Genomic DNA, 14,860 nt, shown 5'->3' with positions numbered 1-14,860 from the left:
GGAAGGGAAAGAAAACACAGGACCTTATGGGAAAGCCAGACACTGGAGTAATAATAACTGATACATCTATCACATCTTAAGATTTGAAAAATTCTTTGCATTCATTTGAGCCTCCCACCACCTTTGTGGGATAAGGACTACCATTAGGATTACCCCCATTTTACAGATGTGGGGACTGAATCTTAGAAAAGTGAGGGGACTTCATTCATTCATTTAACAAGTATTTATTAAGCACTTGCCAAATCTTGTGCTTAGGCAAAATTTAGCAACAAAGGCTAAACAACATGAAGCCGTCAGTGCCCTCAAGGAAATTATACTGTATTGGAGAATAAAAATAAAAATAGAAAACAAAATACAGACTATATACAAAACAATTTCCAGGTGTGTCACTAGCACCTGATGGAATCAGAATAAGCTTCCTGTAGAAGTTAACACTGGAGCAATGCAGGAAGTTGAGAATTCCAGGAGGAGGAAATGATGAGGAAGGGAATGGCAGGTATGAGAAACAGTCTATGAAAAAGCAAGGTCAGGAACAGCAAATAGTCCAGACTGGAACATAAAGCTGGGGAAGGAAAATAATATACATTAGGTCTAGAAAGGGAAAGTTACCCACGATTAACTCAGGACATATCAGAAACTAGATCTGAATGCAGGTCTCCCTGATTCCAGATCCATCCCTATCCATTAGACCATACAGCCACTGGACTAGTAAGTGATTTTTTTTTTTTAAATGAGGATGTTGGATTAAATGACTTCTAAGAAACTGTTTAGCTCTAAATCTATAATCTTAGGACTTTTAATATAAATTGATTTCTATGTAATCTTTAAAAAATTGTTTATTATATAACTTCTATACAAACCACACACACACACATGTTCATTGGATTTAAGGTCCTCGAGGGAGCTCCTTGACTGTCTTCTGCCTCTTTTTATATCTCTAGCTCTTAGCACAATGCCTGGCACAAAGTGCTTAATAAAGACTTATTGATATAAATTTGTCTATATGTACATATACATATATAGAATGTCAACAACTCAAATTTCTATGGGCTTTAAAGTTTGCAAAGCATCCTCTCCCCCCCCCCCAAAAGTGTGATATTGATAACTAACTCTGATTTATCTTAGTGCCTTGCATACTTTTGAAGACTTTTTTAGTCCAATGTGTCACCCATTCTTCCCATTCTCCCAGCTTAGTTTTCTCAGCTTGCACCCTCCTCCAACTTCTGGGATCATTCCCTGCTTTTTTCCCCCTCCCCACTTACTCTAGACCCCAAATCACAGAGCAAGAAAGGACCTTAATGATGATTTATCCACCTCTTTAATTTGACAGAAGTGGAAACTGAGACCTAGAGAGATGAAATCATGTACTGGAAGTGACAGAGTTAGTTAGTTGAAGAGCTGAGAGTAGGACTGGGATTTCCCAGCAGCCAGTCCACTATGAGCATTACCTTCTCTTCCAATCAAATCTTTTGTCTGCTTACTTGAAAAGAAGTTTATGCATTAATTCATACTATAGTGTTAATGTCTAAATAAAAAGAATTAATGTCTTACCCTTCCCAGCGATATTTGCATTTTAACCAGTACTTATGCCTTTGTATAAAGAAATAAATCTCTAATTATGGAATTGCAGGCACCGAGACAGGCCAGTGGGGGGAGATCATTTGCAGCACATCGACCACAAATCACATCACCCTCTCGGCATGTGGCTGAGGCAGGCAGGCCATTCCAGAGGCATTTGAATTGACCTCTTTGTCATTCTGTGACAGACAGGAGAGGAGGAGTCCTCAAGGAGCAGGAGACAGCCTGTTCATCAGGAAGGAGAAACAATAACATTAAGGACTTGAGGGGTTTAAAAACAGATGTGAGCAGGAAACCTCCAAATCCCCCAGCCTCAGTATCCCAGCATTCCCCAATCCCAGAATCTCCAAGGTGAAAGGGCCCCCAGAGACCATAAGGAATGACCTTTGTCTGAACATGACTCTCCTCCCTCAGAATAACCCTGACAAGTGCCCATCCAGGGTGTCCTTCAAGATCTCCAAAGAGGGGGCAGCCACTTGGGGACAGTTCTGGTCCTGAGGAATTATTTTCATGATGCCTGAAGCCTGAAACTGCCTCGGCAGTTTTTACCACCCCCTCTTGGCCTTCGTTCTGCCCTTAGGGGCCAAGCAAAACAATTCTAATTACTCTTCCACAGACAGCCCTTCAAATACTTAATGGCAGCTGCCAAAGTCCCTCCTGAGACTTTCTCTTTCCTCCATCTCTCCTGGTTTCTTCAGTATGATCATCCTTATCACCCTCCTCTGAATACCAGCAGCTTATCAAGGTTCTTCCTAAAGTGTGGTGCCCAGGACTGTTCTAGATGCAGTCTGATCGGAACAGAGGACAAAAGACTGTCACTTCCCTGAGTCCTGGACACTAATGCATCCTAAGGTCACTTCTTAAGCTGTCATACTGGTGTCTCACTTTGAGGCTGCTATCCACTAAGAACCCTAGCTCTTTGTTTTTAATCAAACTGTTATCTTGTTATAGTACTATTGCTCAACAGATGAACTGCTTTCAAAGAATTCACTGCCTACCTAGAATAATAAAGCAAGTTTCCAGGAGATGATACTTGAAGTGAGCCCAGAAAGTGAAATAATAATTGAACATGTAGAAGAGAGGGAAGGGGCATTCCTAGTATACAGGGAAGCAGAAATGAGCTTGTGTGGGAATCAATGAAAAGAGTAGCCTGGCAGGTGAGTTATTAGACCAAGCATACCTGACCAAAGGTAATATTAGTTCCACAAAAATAGGAAATTAGGTGAAGCAATCTTACCTGGTCCAGGGAAAGTCATAGGAACAGAGTCTCCTTCTGACCAGGTGACCTCAAGCAGAGAACTAGACTTCATTGGAAGTAGAGGAAGCCACCTGGATCAGTGCTTTCCATATAGTAGGGATTTAATAAATATTGATCAATTGATTGATTGAGATGGGGTTGAGGGAGGCAGGAGACCATATCACAATATAATGTGGTTGTAATGCCATTACAAAGTGATACTGGTACTCAATGTACACCTGGAGAACAGCATCTCAAATCTGGGAGGGACCTTTAAATTTGTAACAATTTCAGATTTGTCTGTTTAAGGGAACTGAGTCCCAGAGAGGGGAAAAACTTGGCCATTGTCATATAGCAAAATGAGTAGGAACCAAATCTTGGCCTCTGGCCTCCCAGGCTAGTAGATCTTTTCTCCTTCTCTATTACGCCTTCATAAACCACAGGAAGTGAGATGAGATGGGTAAAATGAGGCCCTTTCATAGGGGGCTGGGACTCCTAGCATGGGGTATTTGGACTTTATTTCAGATTTTCAAAGGGTGGTCCCAATTACATCCCTCTCGGGGAAGCCATCCCTACTTAATGTTTTTCTGCACAAAATGAGATGACAGTTATACATCACTTAGCACACAACAGGTGCTTAATAAATGCTTATTTCCTTCCTTCACCAATCTTCATTGCACTAAGTGGTGCAGTGGATAGATTCCAGGTTCTAGAATCAGGATGACCAGAAGTCAGATATTTGTGACCTTGGGCAAGCCACTTCACCTGTATGATTCAGTTACCTCATTTGTAAAATGAGGATGATACTAACAGTACCATCTCCTAGGGCTGTTGTCAGGACCAATTGAGATTATAATGGTAAAGGGGTTAACACATAGTAAGTACTATACAAATGATTGTTGTTGTGGTGGTTTTCCAGACCCACTCCTGCCAATACACACACACAAAAAAAGTTGTTCAGCTCTTTGGGGTTGGTGATAATTTTGGCCTCTAATTCTGGCAGGGCCAGTGACACTTGTCAGCTATAGAATGAATGAGGGGGGGGGGGGCATAGAGACAACAGATGGAGTCCTCTCCCAGCCTGGGGAGGGGAGGTGGGTGGGAGGATTAAAGTATCCATCTATGGGTACTCTTATTGAATCCCTAAATCTTGGAATTAGAAGGGACCTCAAACTACCAAAAAATTATTATATAGAGCTAGAAAGAATAATATCAAAATTCATCTGGAAGAACAAAATGTCCAGAATACCAAGGGAATTAATAAAAAGAAATACTAGGGAAAGTGGTCTAGTGTTACCAAATCTAAATTGTATTATAAAGTAGCAATTATCAAAACCACTTGGTGCTGGCTAAGAACTAGAGGAGTAGATCAGTAGAATAGGTTAGGTGCACAAGACACGCTAGTCAATAATTATAGCAGTCTAAGGTTTGATAAGCCCAAAGACCCCAGCTTCTCAGATAAGAACTCACCGTTTGACAAAAACTGCTGGGAAAACTGGAAAATAGTGTAGTGAAAACTGGGCATAAACCAATGCCTGACACCATATACCAGAATGCAGTCCAAATAGGTACACAATGTAGGTTTAAAGGCTGAGACTATAAACAAATTAGGAGAACAAGGAATAGTTTATTTGTCATTTATGGAGATTTATGGAGAAGAGAGAAATTTATAACCGAACAAGAGATAGAGAACATTATGAAATGCAAAATGGATAATTTTGGTTACATTAAATTGGAAAGTTTTTGCATAAAAAGACCCAATGAAACCAAGATTTGTAGGGATGCTGAAAACTGGGAAAGAATTTTTCCAGCTAGTGTCTGTGATAAAGGTCTCATTTCTAAAATATATAGAGAACTGAGTCAAATATACAAGAATACAAGTCATTCCCCAATAGATAAATGGTCAAAGGACATGAACAGGCAGTTTTCAGAGGAAGAAATTAAAGATATCTATAGTCATAAGAAAAAAATGCTCTAAATCACTATTGATTAAAGAGGTGCAAATCAAAACAACTCTGAGTTACCACATCACACCTATCAGATTGGCAAACATGACAGAATGGGAAGATGATAAATGTTGGAGAGGATGTGGGAGAGTTGGAACACTAATTCACTATTGGTAGAGCTATGAGCTGATCCAACCATTCTGGAGAGCAATTTAGAACTATGCCCAAAGAGCTATAACAATATGCATACCCTTTAACCCAGCTATACCACTTCTTGTGCTGTATCCCAAAGAGATCATAAAAATAGGAAAATGGCCCCTATATACAAAAATATTTATAGCAGCTCTTTTTGTGGTGGCCAAGAACTGGAAATCAAGGGGATGTCCATCAATTGGGTAATGACTGAACAAGTTGTGGCATCTGAATATAGTGTAATACTATTGTTTCATAAGAAATGATAAGCAGATGGACTTCAGAAAACCTGGAAAGACTTGTGTGAACTGATGCTGAGTGAAGTGAGCAGAACCAGGAGAACATTGTACACAGGAAGGGCCACAGTATTTGAGGACTGTTTCTGATAGACTTAACCCTTCAAAGCAATGCAAGGACCTAAAACATTTCTAAGGGACTCATGATGCAAAATTCCATCCATATCCAGAGAAAATAACTATAGAGTCAGAATGCAGAAGGAAGTTGACTATTTTCTCTTTTGTTATGTTCTGTTTTGGTTTTTCCCATGGTTTCTCCCATTTGTTTTAATTCTTCTATGCAACATGATTAATGTGAAAATGTGTTTAATAAGAATGCATGTAAGCCCATGTAAGCCATCTTGGGGAGGGAGGGACAAGGGAGAGAAAGAAAATTCAAATCTTATGGAAGTGATTGCTGAAAACAAATAAATTAATTTTTAAAAACGGGACCTCAGAGGTCACATAGTCCAATCTGTACCTGAACAGGAGTCTTCTGTATTCCAAACCAACCAATGGTCCTCCATTCTCTTCATGAAGGGCTGTAGAGAAGAGGAACCCACCACCTCTAAAGAAGGTCATTCTGCTGTTCTATGGTTCTAATTTTTCCTTCCATAGAGTCTAAATCTCCTCCTGTCACTTCCCAGGAGAAGCCTTCTCTGTCTCCCTTCCTCACCTCCCCCCCTCATGTACCCACTCTCCTCCTTGACTTCTTTTATATTTATTCTGCCTTCCTTCTTACATTTCCTCCCATTTATCCTGTAAAGATCTCACTGATCCATTGTTGTTCCTACAGTTTTCCCCCGTGGGACAGTGAGCTCCAGGAAGCAGAGGTCGTTTTTGCCTTTCTGTGTTAAATGTACACTGCCTGGCACATGGTAGGCACTTAATAAATGCTTGAGGATGTAAATTCCTTGACAGGAGTGGCTGTTTGATTTTTGTATCGTTTGTGCACCAAGATAGCACTGGGTTTGGAGTCAGGAAGAACTTAGACATTAAGAGTGGATAGAGAGGTGGACTTGGAATCAGGGGACAGATTGAGTGACCCTGGGCAAGTCACTTAACCTCTGTTTGCTTCAATTTTCTCGACTGGAAAAGAGGGATAATAATAGTACCTTCCTCCCAGGGTTCATCTGGAGGATCTGTTTAGCACAGTGTGTGGCACACAGTAGGCAATCTAGATATGCCAGCACATAATAAGGCATTAGAGACTGCACCTGGATTTCCCTCTACCAACACAGGTTGGCATCTTCTCTGCAGTTTAAATGTTGAGAACTGCCTAGAGTTGCAAGAGGTTAGCTGACTTACTCAGGGTCACGCAAGCGGAGGGTAGTACTGGCACCCAAGTCTGCCTGGCCCTGAGGCTCGCTGCCTATCCACCCAGCACAGAGTCAGATACACCGCAGGGGCTTAAGAAACACTAGCTGCTTAAGAAACACTCACTGCTGCTTTTTGGTCCTCTGCAGCCTAGGCGAACGAGGCTAAGCCCTCCTCCAGGCAACAGATCTTAAGATCCTTGCAGACCACTCTCGGTCTCCCATTTCTGCTCCTTTTCTCCAGGTAAAGAGTGTCCAGTTTCTGGGCCCCGTCCTCATCTGGCAGGGCACTGGAGGTGCTTCATCATAATGGTCGCTAGTCGCTACTCTCTAGTTTAGGAGTGTTTTTCAGGAAATGCAGTCCCCCCCCAGGGCTGAGTACAGCGGCTCTCCAGGTGTGGTCTGATTGCAGAATGGGCCCTGGAGTGGCATGGCTTCTCCATGCTATGGGACCCTAGAAAAGGAAGAAAAGCCATTTCCCTCGGGAATGTGGATTAGGGACGTTTACTCTACTGTACAGCAGAGAAGAGGTGAAGGAGGGACAAGTCGGAAACCCAGGTAGGGGGATTTCGAGGACCTGGGGCAAAGCGTTCTCTGCCTCCCCTGGGCTAGAGAAGGGGCGAGGAGGATGGACAGGGTGCAGAGGGGCCGGGTTGGACTGGGAGGGAGCCCCAGCGGAGGCAGCTTCCCTCTCCTTCGTCAGTGCCTTGCTCTCCTCCTGTTACACACCCCCCATCTTCTGCCCCAAAGGCCTGCCCCTGATGACCCCCACCCCCACCCCCAAGCCTGGAGCAACTAGAGCACCTGGAGGACGCCGGCGGCCAATGGGAGGCGCGGCTAGACTCTGGGGTGGCCAATGAGCTGCGGGCCCGGTGCCTGGCCGCCCCCCCACCCCTAGCTATATATAAGCAGCCAGAGCGGCAGAAAGCGAAAGTGGTGGCCGGGGCTGGTAGCGGCTAGTACGCGCCGAACCCCGGAACGGTACTGAGGCAGGGGAAGGGGCAGAGGCAGGGACAGAAGCAGGAGGAGCTGCCCTCCGAGCGGGAGAGGATGCTAAGCGCCCAGGAGCCACCTCGGCCCTCCGGGCTCCAGGGAGCAGCCGCCGCCGGAACCTCTGAGCCGCCGCCGCCACGCAGCCCTCGGGGCACGGCCCTGGCCCCGGCCAAGCCCCTCACCTCCTTCCTTATCCAGGACATCTTATGGGACGGGTCGGAGAAGCGCAGCCTCGGGAGGCTTAGCCCTGCTCTCGGGCCCCAGTCAGAGCCTGAGCCCGCGCCACAGCCGGAGGCAGAGCCCGGCTCCTTGTTCGGGTCCGAGAGCGGCCCAGCGCCCCAGGATGAGCAGCCAGCGAGGCCCTCGGAGGCTGACAGGAGCACCGAGCCGGGCTCCTCTCCCTCGGGGACAGAGCCAGGTAAGGGGGTGCCAGAGCCAGAGGCCCTTCAACGGGCCTGTCCTCCATCCTATCTTTTAGAGAGCCGGGAGCCAGGAAACTAAGGTTCCCCTCCTGAGTCGACTATTCATTCCGCTCTGTGACCTTGGGCAAGTCATTCTCCCCCTTCCTAAACCTCCTCTTCCTCCTCTGTAAACCGGGGGCTGGGGAGGAGGGCAGTGGTTGGTCTCTAAGTGCTCCCATAACGTTATCCGTTGCTCCCGCGGCTGCTCTGGTGGGGGGGGGGGGGGGGGCGGGGTGGCAATAGGGGTAGAAGGAGTGAAAAGGGCCCTCCTAGGAAAGTCACTGCCCCTCTGCCACCTTGGGCTTTCTGTCCGACTGACACTTTGAGACTTTGGTACCCTCCTTCCTCTGACCTCCTCCTGCATTCCAGGATAGGACCAGGCCAACCCCAAGGCCCTTTCCAGCTGTAACTCCACGATCCCACGATCCCTCGCTTGAGTTAGAGAACTTTCTTCACAAACACCCCCCCACACCTCCCCACATACACACATACACACACAGTCGTCCTCGAGGGCTGTGGAGACTTGAGAGGGGCCTTCCTTGCTTTCCCCACAGCCAGCTCTCTCCTCTTCTCTGGGAGATGGGATTCTTTCCTTCAGGGCACACAGTTTAAAGTCCTCCAGTACCTTCCAACCCACCTTGGTGAATGACTTGTCGAACGAGAAGTGAAGAGTTCTTTTCCCTCCAAACAGCTGCGGCTAAAGGCCAGCCCCTCTTGGAGAAGTGAGGCTGGAGGTAGCACTCAACTTGCGGCATCTAGCCTAATCCCTTAGGGTCTCCTTTCGCTCTTTGCTTCCCTCCGCATCCTACTTATCCGTTATTTGCATTACATTGTGTTGCCTGTTTTAGCAGCATTGGTTTTGGGGGGAGGGGGCGGAGAGGGTTAGCCATATGACCTCTAAATTCGATATTCTGAATCTGTGATCTCTTATAGGGGTAGCAAATCGACCTGCTTTCACTGGGGAATGACTTCTAGTAATGAAGATAGTCAACACCTGAAATCTTTGGTCTTAAAAGAGCTGCCTAGGGAACTAAGAGATTAAATGACTCGCCCAGGGTCGCAGAGCGAGTATGTATCCAAGGCAGCATTCGAATTTAGGTATTTCTGGCTCCAAATCCAGTTCTTTATACACACTTCCACATCGTCTCGCTTTACGGAGACTCCGATTAGGTTATCTCCCTTGATTCTCAGAACAAAACTGGGTGGTAGGGGCTACTATTAGTCTCATTTTGCTGATGAGGAAACTGAGACTCGGAGATATAAGTGACTTTCCCAGGGTTACATATATGGGAAGAAATTTAAACCTAGGTCTCTTCTGTCCACTTATACTACACATCCTTCAGACTAAATTGTCTTTTGTGTCTACTCCACGTTTAATTCCTCTCATATTAGGCATCTTTTCCCCTTTGTATCTATCCTCTTCAAATGCAACGCTCACTATCGCCTTTCCCCTTTCCACTCAGTTCCCTAGTCACCCCCCCCCCCCAATTTGTGTTAGCTGCTGTTCTGAAATATGTAACTTGGATATCTCCACCAGAACCCACAAAGTATTTCAAAGGTCTCCAATAAGTCCCTCTGATTAAGGGTGGGCTTTCAGAGGTGGGAGGGACCTTAGAAATCATCAGATCTAATCCCTGCATGTTACCAAACAGGAAACTGAGTCTTAAAGAAGTGACTTTCCTGAAGTCAAATAGGCTGTAGGTATCAGACACTTATTAGAAAACTAGACATGGTGCCCCCCGCCCCGCCAGCGCTCAAACATAGACACACACACGTGCACACACACACACACACACACACACACACACACTGCATTGTAAGGAAATTCCTCAGCTATGTGAAAAAGCCCAAATGTATCAAGGTTCACAGTGGTCTACTCGGTTCTCTTTCTGTAGAGATAACGCCTGATGCTGTTATGTCCTGTTCCCTGCTAATATGTAACTTTCTCTCCCCTTTCCTCCCTTCCCTGTTCCAGATGCCCACTTGGAGGCCTCTCTGTTGGACTGTGCAAACCCTGCCAGCGCTGCCTCCCCCAAAACTCTGAAGCCACCCAAGCGGTCCCGGGCTGCCTTCTCCCACACCCAGGTCATTGAGTTGGAGAGGAAATTCAGCCACCAGAAATATCTGTCGGCCCCCGAGCGGGCTCATCTGGCCAAGAACCTCAAGCTCACCGAGACCCAGGTCAAAATCTGGTTCCAGAACAGACGGTATAAGACCAAGAGAAAGCAGCTGACCTCTGACCTGGGAGAGCTCGATAAAACGTCCTCCCTGCCCAGTCTAAAAGAAGAGAACTTCTCTGGGGCCTCACTGATCTCCATGTATAATAGCTACCCCTATTATCCTTACCTCTACTGCTGGGGAGGTTGGAGTCCAGCTTTCTGGTAGCCCTGGCGAATGACTGGGGCCCAACCAACAGCTGCTTCTTCCACTTTGTTCTCTGAAAGCCTAAGGGGGCCAGAGTCAGGGAAGTCAGGAGAGGAGAAGGGGGGCCTACGCACCCTGCCAAAGGCTTTGAGTGGCACTCAAGCACCTGGTTCTTGACTGGTGGGTTCAGCTGGCATCATATTTAATATTTAAATGGCTCTCAGGGCCACTCAAGGCACCAAATGAGGGTCCCCCTCTCATCCCAGTGATGTTGCAGAGGGATATTCTTGTTCAGATTGGGACTGGATTAGAAGACTTCTCAGGTGCTGCCAACCAGCTCTGAAATTCTGAATCCTGAAGTGGATCCGACTCCCTCTCCACTCCCAGTTTAACTGTCTTTGCTTTGAACTACCTTAAAAAAAAAAAAAAGTATGAGTTCCAGGGCTCTCTTCCCAGTGCCTTTATGCTTTGTTTTATGAGCTGTCAGCATCTCTGCTTCCGGGAGGGTCTGTTCTTTTCCTTCAGTTTGGTCACCTGTGTAAACGGAGCATCTCATGAGAAACTAGAGCCATTACAGGAGGGAGAAGAGTGCCAAGAGTGGAGCCTTCTGACAGGGTCTGCCCTGTGGCTATAGCCTAAAAGAGGCACTGGACCTCTTTGGGCCTGAGAATGTGCCTGATGTGCTCTTTGTTTCTCCTCCCTCCCCCCAGTAGAACGTCAGGTCCCATTTCATTTTCTGCCTCTGTATCTCCAGTGTCTAGCACAGTGCCCAGCACACAGTAGGTGGTTAATAAATATTCGTTGCATTGCACTCTGAGAAGGTCCACTCATGGACAGCTTCAGAACGGGGCAGGCAAGGCAGAGTGTTAGGTTCTCCCTTGATTTCTGATCTAGGGAGGAAGCAACAAATTGGCAATAAAAAAATTGTAAGGTAAAACAAAGGTGAACTCCAAATAGGAGGATTCTAAACACTTATTATGTCATGGACTTATTGGAAGTCTGGTGAAACCTATAGAGTACTTCTCAAAATCATATTGTAAAATAATTGAAGGAAATCTTAAATTTCAGTTAGAAGTTAGTGAAAATAAAGATGGATTTTTTTAACATCCAAGTTCCCAGACCCTCGAGAATCAATCTGTAGACCCTTGGAGAAAGGGAAGGGTCAGGTTAAGAACTTCTGATCTAGAGGAAGTCCACTTTAGAAAGTAAGACCCATGTGGGATGAGACAGTTTCAGACAGTCTGTCTAAACAAACATGACTCAGAACTGAAGGTGTGATCAGGGCCAGAGTCGTCCTTATATTTCTGATGGGGCAGTGGGAGTGAGTAGGAGTGAGAGAAAAGTAGGAGAGAAGGTTTTCTCTTTGCAGGCATTGAGAAGCAGTGGAAAGTTCACTGAATTAAGTGCCAGAAGATCTGGGCTTCATCCCTAGCTTTCCCATTTATGAATCCTACCATGCAACCTCTCTAAGCCTCAGTTTCCCCATCTGTAAAGTGGGAGAGATAAAAGCCTGTCCCAGCCTACCTTACAGTGTTGTTGTGAGAACCAAATGAGGCTGAGTTGGTGAAACAAACCTTTCTTTGTAAATTAGAGTGTTAGATAAAGGTAAGATGGTTTTATCATTATGGATTCAAGAAGCTATCGCTAGTATTTTCCCTTGGGAACCTAGGGATTCTACTTGAGCTGTCACACAGTATAACCAGACCTCTCCCTCCTGCCAACATTTCATTTTGAATGCCAAGTTGCCTTTCTTCAAGGTTCACCCTCTATAGCCCCATCAAGAAGCCGTGCTTTCTGCTTGGCTAAGGAGTCTGAGTCCTGTGCCCTTTCTTTCTTTCCCAGAGATCTTGGTCTCGATTCCAGCCGTTTCTTGTCTGCAAAACAAAATAAAACAAAAATGACCAGGTGTATTAAAGATCTGAGAGTTGACAGGCATGTCTCTAACAGTACAAGAAAAAAATTAGTTCCTTAAAACAATGTACTAAATTCCAAATCCTATCAAAGGAACCATGTTGAATGAGGGAAATCATCCTGTAGCAGGTTCAAGCGCTAGATGATGCTACTTTGACTTATTATAGCTCAAGGTTTAGCTGACCCTTTCCCTGAGATTCCCCACAGGAAGAGCCGAAAGAAGTTGGAGCTGCTATGTCTGAGTACCCAAAGAATAAAGTTCCCGAATGATGGTCTGGTGTCAGTAAAGTAGCAAGCTCAATGCAGTGGAAGAAAATCTGCTAACAAACTGAGCTGAGAAGTAGCCCTGCTCTCCTTTAACTCACTGAGTAAGGTGAAGGGAGGAATATGGGATGAGAGAACAACTTTGACATTGGATAGCCCTTGTAAAGTCCATCAATGAACAGATTCTAGGTCTCAGATCCTGTAAGTCAGTGATTACACAGGCAGGGTTATTGGCAAGAATATTCCCCTAAGTGGATGACCCAGTGACCTCCCACATCTGGTGAAGAAGAGATTTAAATGTAGGAGAAAACTCTCCTGTTTATTCAAGGGCAGTGGAACTTGGAGACAGAAGAACTGAGTTCAAATTCCATCTATGATCTTGAGCAAATCACTTAATCCCTCTGAAGGTCTCAGCTTCCCCTTCTCAATGACCTCTAAGGTCCCTTCTAACTTTAAGCCTGTGTCCTAGTAAAGGTCCTATTGCAAAGGTACCTCATAGAGGAAGATACGCTGGGAAAGGGGTTAGATGGAACTGCCAATTTTCTTGCTGTCTTGGAAGTCTTTTCAGTATGCTACCTATTTCCATCTGGTTTAAGAACAAAACAAAACAAAACAAAAAGAAAAACATTTCAACAGTCTTCATCTTAAAGGGCTAATTTTCAGTCAGTGACCAAACTGCTGAAGTAAGCTTGGAAAAATTTGGCCTCACTCTTCCTCCTGGAGCTCAGGCTCTACGCCGAAATCTGGTGTAATGCCACCATCACCCATGATTAAGCTTAAACCCACTTCTAGAAATCTCAGGATGATTCGCCTTAATTACTCACTCCTTTTCAGACTTGTTTGCTTCTCAAGATAACCTTTAATCGCTTTGGAATGCATTGTCTCCCCACTGTTCCAAATTTCATTTTCTCAGCATGTAAATTTATAAATGGGCATCTTTTTACTGTGATGTAAGTGTTGCAAAAGCAAAATAGAAAACACAAGCTTTGCTTCCAAAAAGAACTTTAAAAAGTAATTTGTCATGGTCAGCTCTCTTGGGAAGGAGATGCATGAGTAGAAATTGTTTGACAGTGTCAGAGCAAGCAAGATGGACCGTGCCTTGAAAATTTCACCCAAGAACAAAAGGGTCATTTCAGTTCAGTAACTTGGTTTGGGTTTTCTCTCCTAATGCCCACCCATCCAATCACCATCTCTCACTATTTGTGGTTTCAATCAGTAACCTAGCCTCCAACAAAAATAGTATTTTCCTATGTGTATTTTTGCAATATAAATGTGGGAATTTTTTAAATAAAGTATCTTATTCAAAACTATATTGGCATAGTTTTATTTCCTAGAGAGTCTCCCAAACCCCACTTGTCAGACCTTTCATTCAACTGTCTTTGACTCTCTAGCAAGTCATCTCTGAGTCTCTGTTGTGTTACCTGGAAAATGAAAGGGTTAAACAAGGTGATGTTTGAGGTCCTTTTATGCTCTTAATATTTACTGGAGATCAATAGCAAATGTGTCATGGTGGTTGATACTTTCTCCCCACCTCAACTCTAACCAATTCTTGGAGACCAAAGCAGTCCATAGTTGTCATTTATGTGTAAATGTTCCATTCTCAGATTCTAGCAAATCAGACTAGGGCACTGATGACTGTTTGGGGAAATGGTGGGATTGAGTCCAAGGATCTAAGTTCAGAACGACATTCTACTCCTTACTGCCTATGTGACCTTTGGTGAGTCTCTTTACTTCCTTTACAAAATGAAGAGGTTGAGCTAGATAGATCATCTGTAACTAATGAGGTGACCTCAGGTAGGCCACTTAGCCTTTCTTTGCCAAGTTTTCTGTCAAATGGGAATAATAATGTTGACTTCCCAAGGTTGGAAGTGACATTAGAATGAGATCACGTATGTAAAAGAGCTTGTAAATGTGAATTTAGACAAATGTGAATTTGTTACCACATATATGTATGTGTGTATTTATAAGCACATGTACAAATAATTTATAATTAGTTACAAGCATTTCATTTATATTATGTAAATTTTAATTAATAAATTATACGTAATAGCTAACATTTATATAGCACTTATTATGTGCCATGGAAAGCACATTCAAGCACTTTCAAATGATGATCTCATTTGACCTTAAAACAACAATCCTGGGAGGTAGGTACTATTATTGTCCCCAAGCCCAAAGATATGAGATAATCCCTTTCAAGGAGCTTAGACTGCAATAAGGAAGGATGCCATTGATGAATTACAACTGTCCAGTTCAATAAGTGCCTCCTAGGTGCCAGGCACCATGCTAAGGACCAGGGATGCAGAGTCAAAAGGAAAACCAG

At 44.6% G+C, this 14,860-nt stretch overlaps 1 protein-coding gene and 1 long non-coding RNA gene across 2 annotated transcripts; one reads left to right on the top strand and one right to left on the bottom strand.

The window, feature by feature from the left end:
* Nucleotides 1–256: 256 nt before the first annotated feature.
* LOC140520760 (uncharacterized) lies at nt 257–7,224 on the bottom strand. The gene is made up of 3 exons (XR_011972639.1): nt 6,672–7,224; nt 1,552–5,770; nt 257–562 (listed from the first exon to the last, which is right to left on the bottom strand). It is a non-coding gene; the product is annotated as an uncharacterized lncRNA (long non-coding RNA).
* A 247-nt stretch (nt 7,225–7,471) lies between these two features.
* Nucleotides 7,472–13,847, top strand: NKX3-1 (NK3 homeobox 1). The gene is made up of 2 exons (XM_072634884.1): nt 7,472–7,955; nt 9,974–13,847. Exons 1-2 carry the CDS (start codon nt 7,595–7,597, stop codon nt 10,381–10,383), a joined length of 771 nt encoding a protein of 256 aa, XP_072490985.1. The 5' UTR covers nt 7,472–7,594; the 3' UTR covers nt 10,384–13,847.
* Nucleotides 13,848–14,860: the final 1,013 nt, after the last annotated feature.

This window comes from Notamacropus eugenii, chromosome 1 (assembly GCF_028372415.1).
Source record: "Notamacropus eugenii isolate mMacEug1 chromosome 1, mMacEug1.pri_v2, whole genome shotgun sequence".
Classification (NCBI taxonomy): Eukaryota; Metazoa; Chordata; class Mammalia; order Diprotodontia; family Macropodidae; genus Notamacropus; species Notamacropus eugenii.
This window is presented reverse-complemented; position numbering and strand designations above follow the sequence as displayed.

What these genes read in the sequence shown, in the direction of transcription:
- NKX3-1 (XM_072634884.1), top strand. Translation starts at nt 7,595, where the DNA reads ATGCTAAGCGCCCAGGAGCCACCTCGGCCCTCCGGGCTCCAGGGAGCA. An exon ending in TCCCTCGGGGACAGAGCCAG is followed by an intron (nt 7,956 to 9,973) that starts GTAAGGGGGTGC and finishes TCCCTGTTCCAG; the next exon opens with ATGCCCACTTGGAGGCCTCT.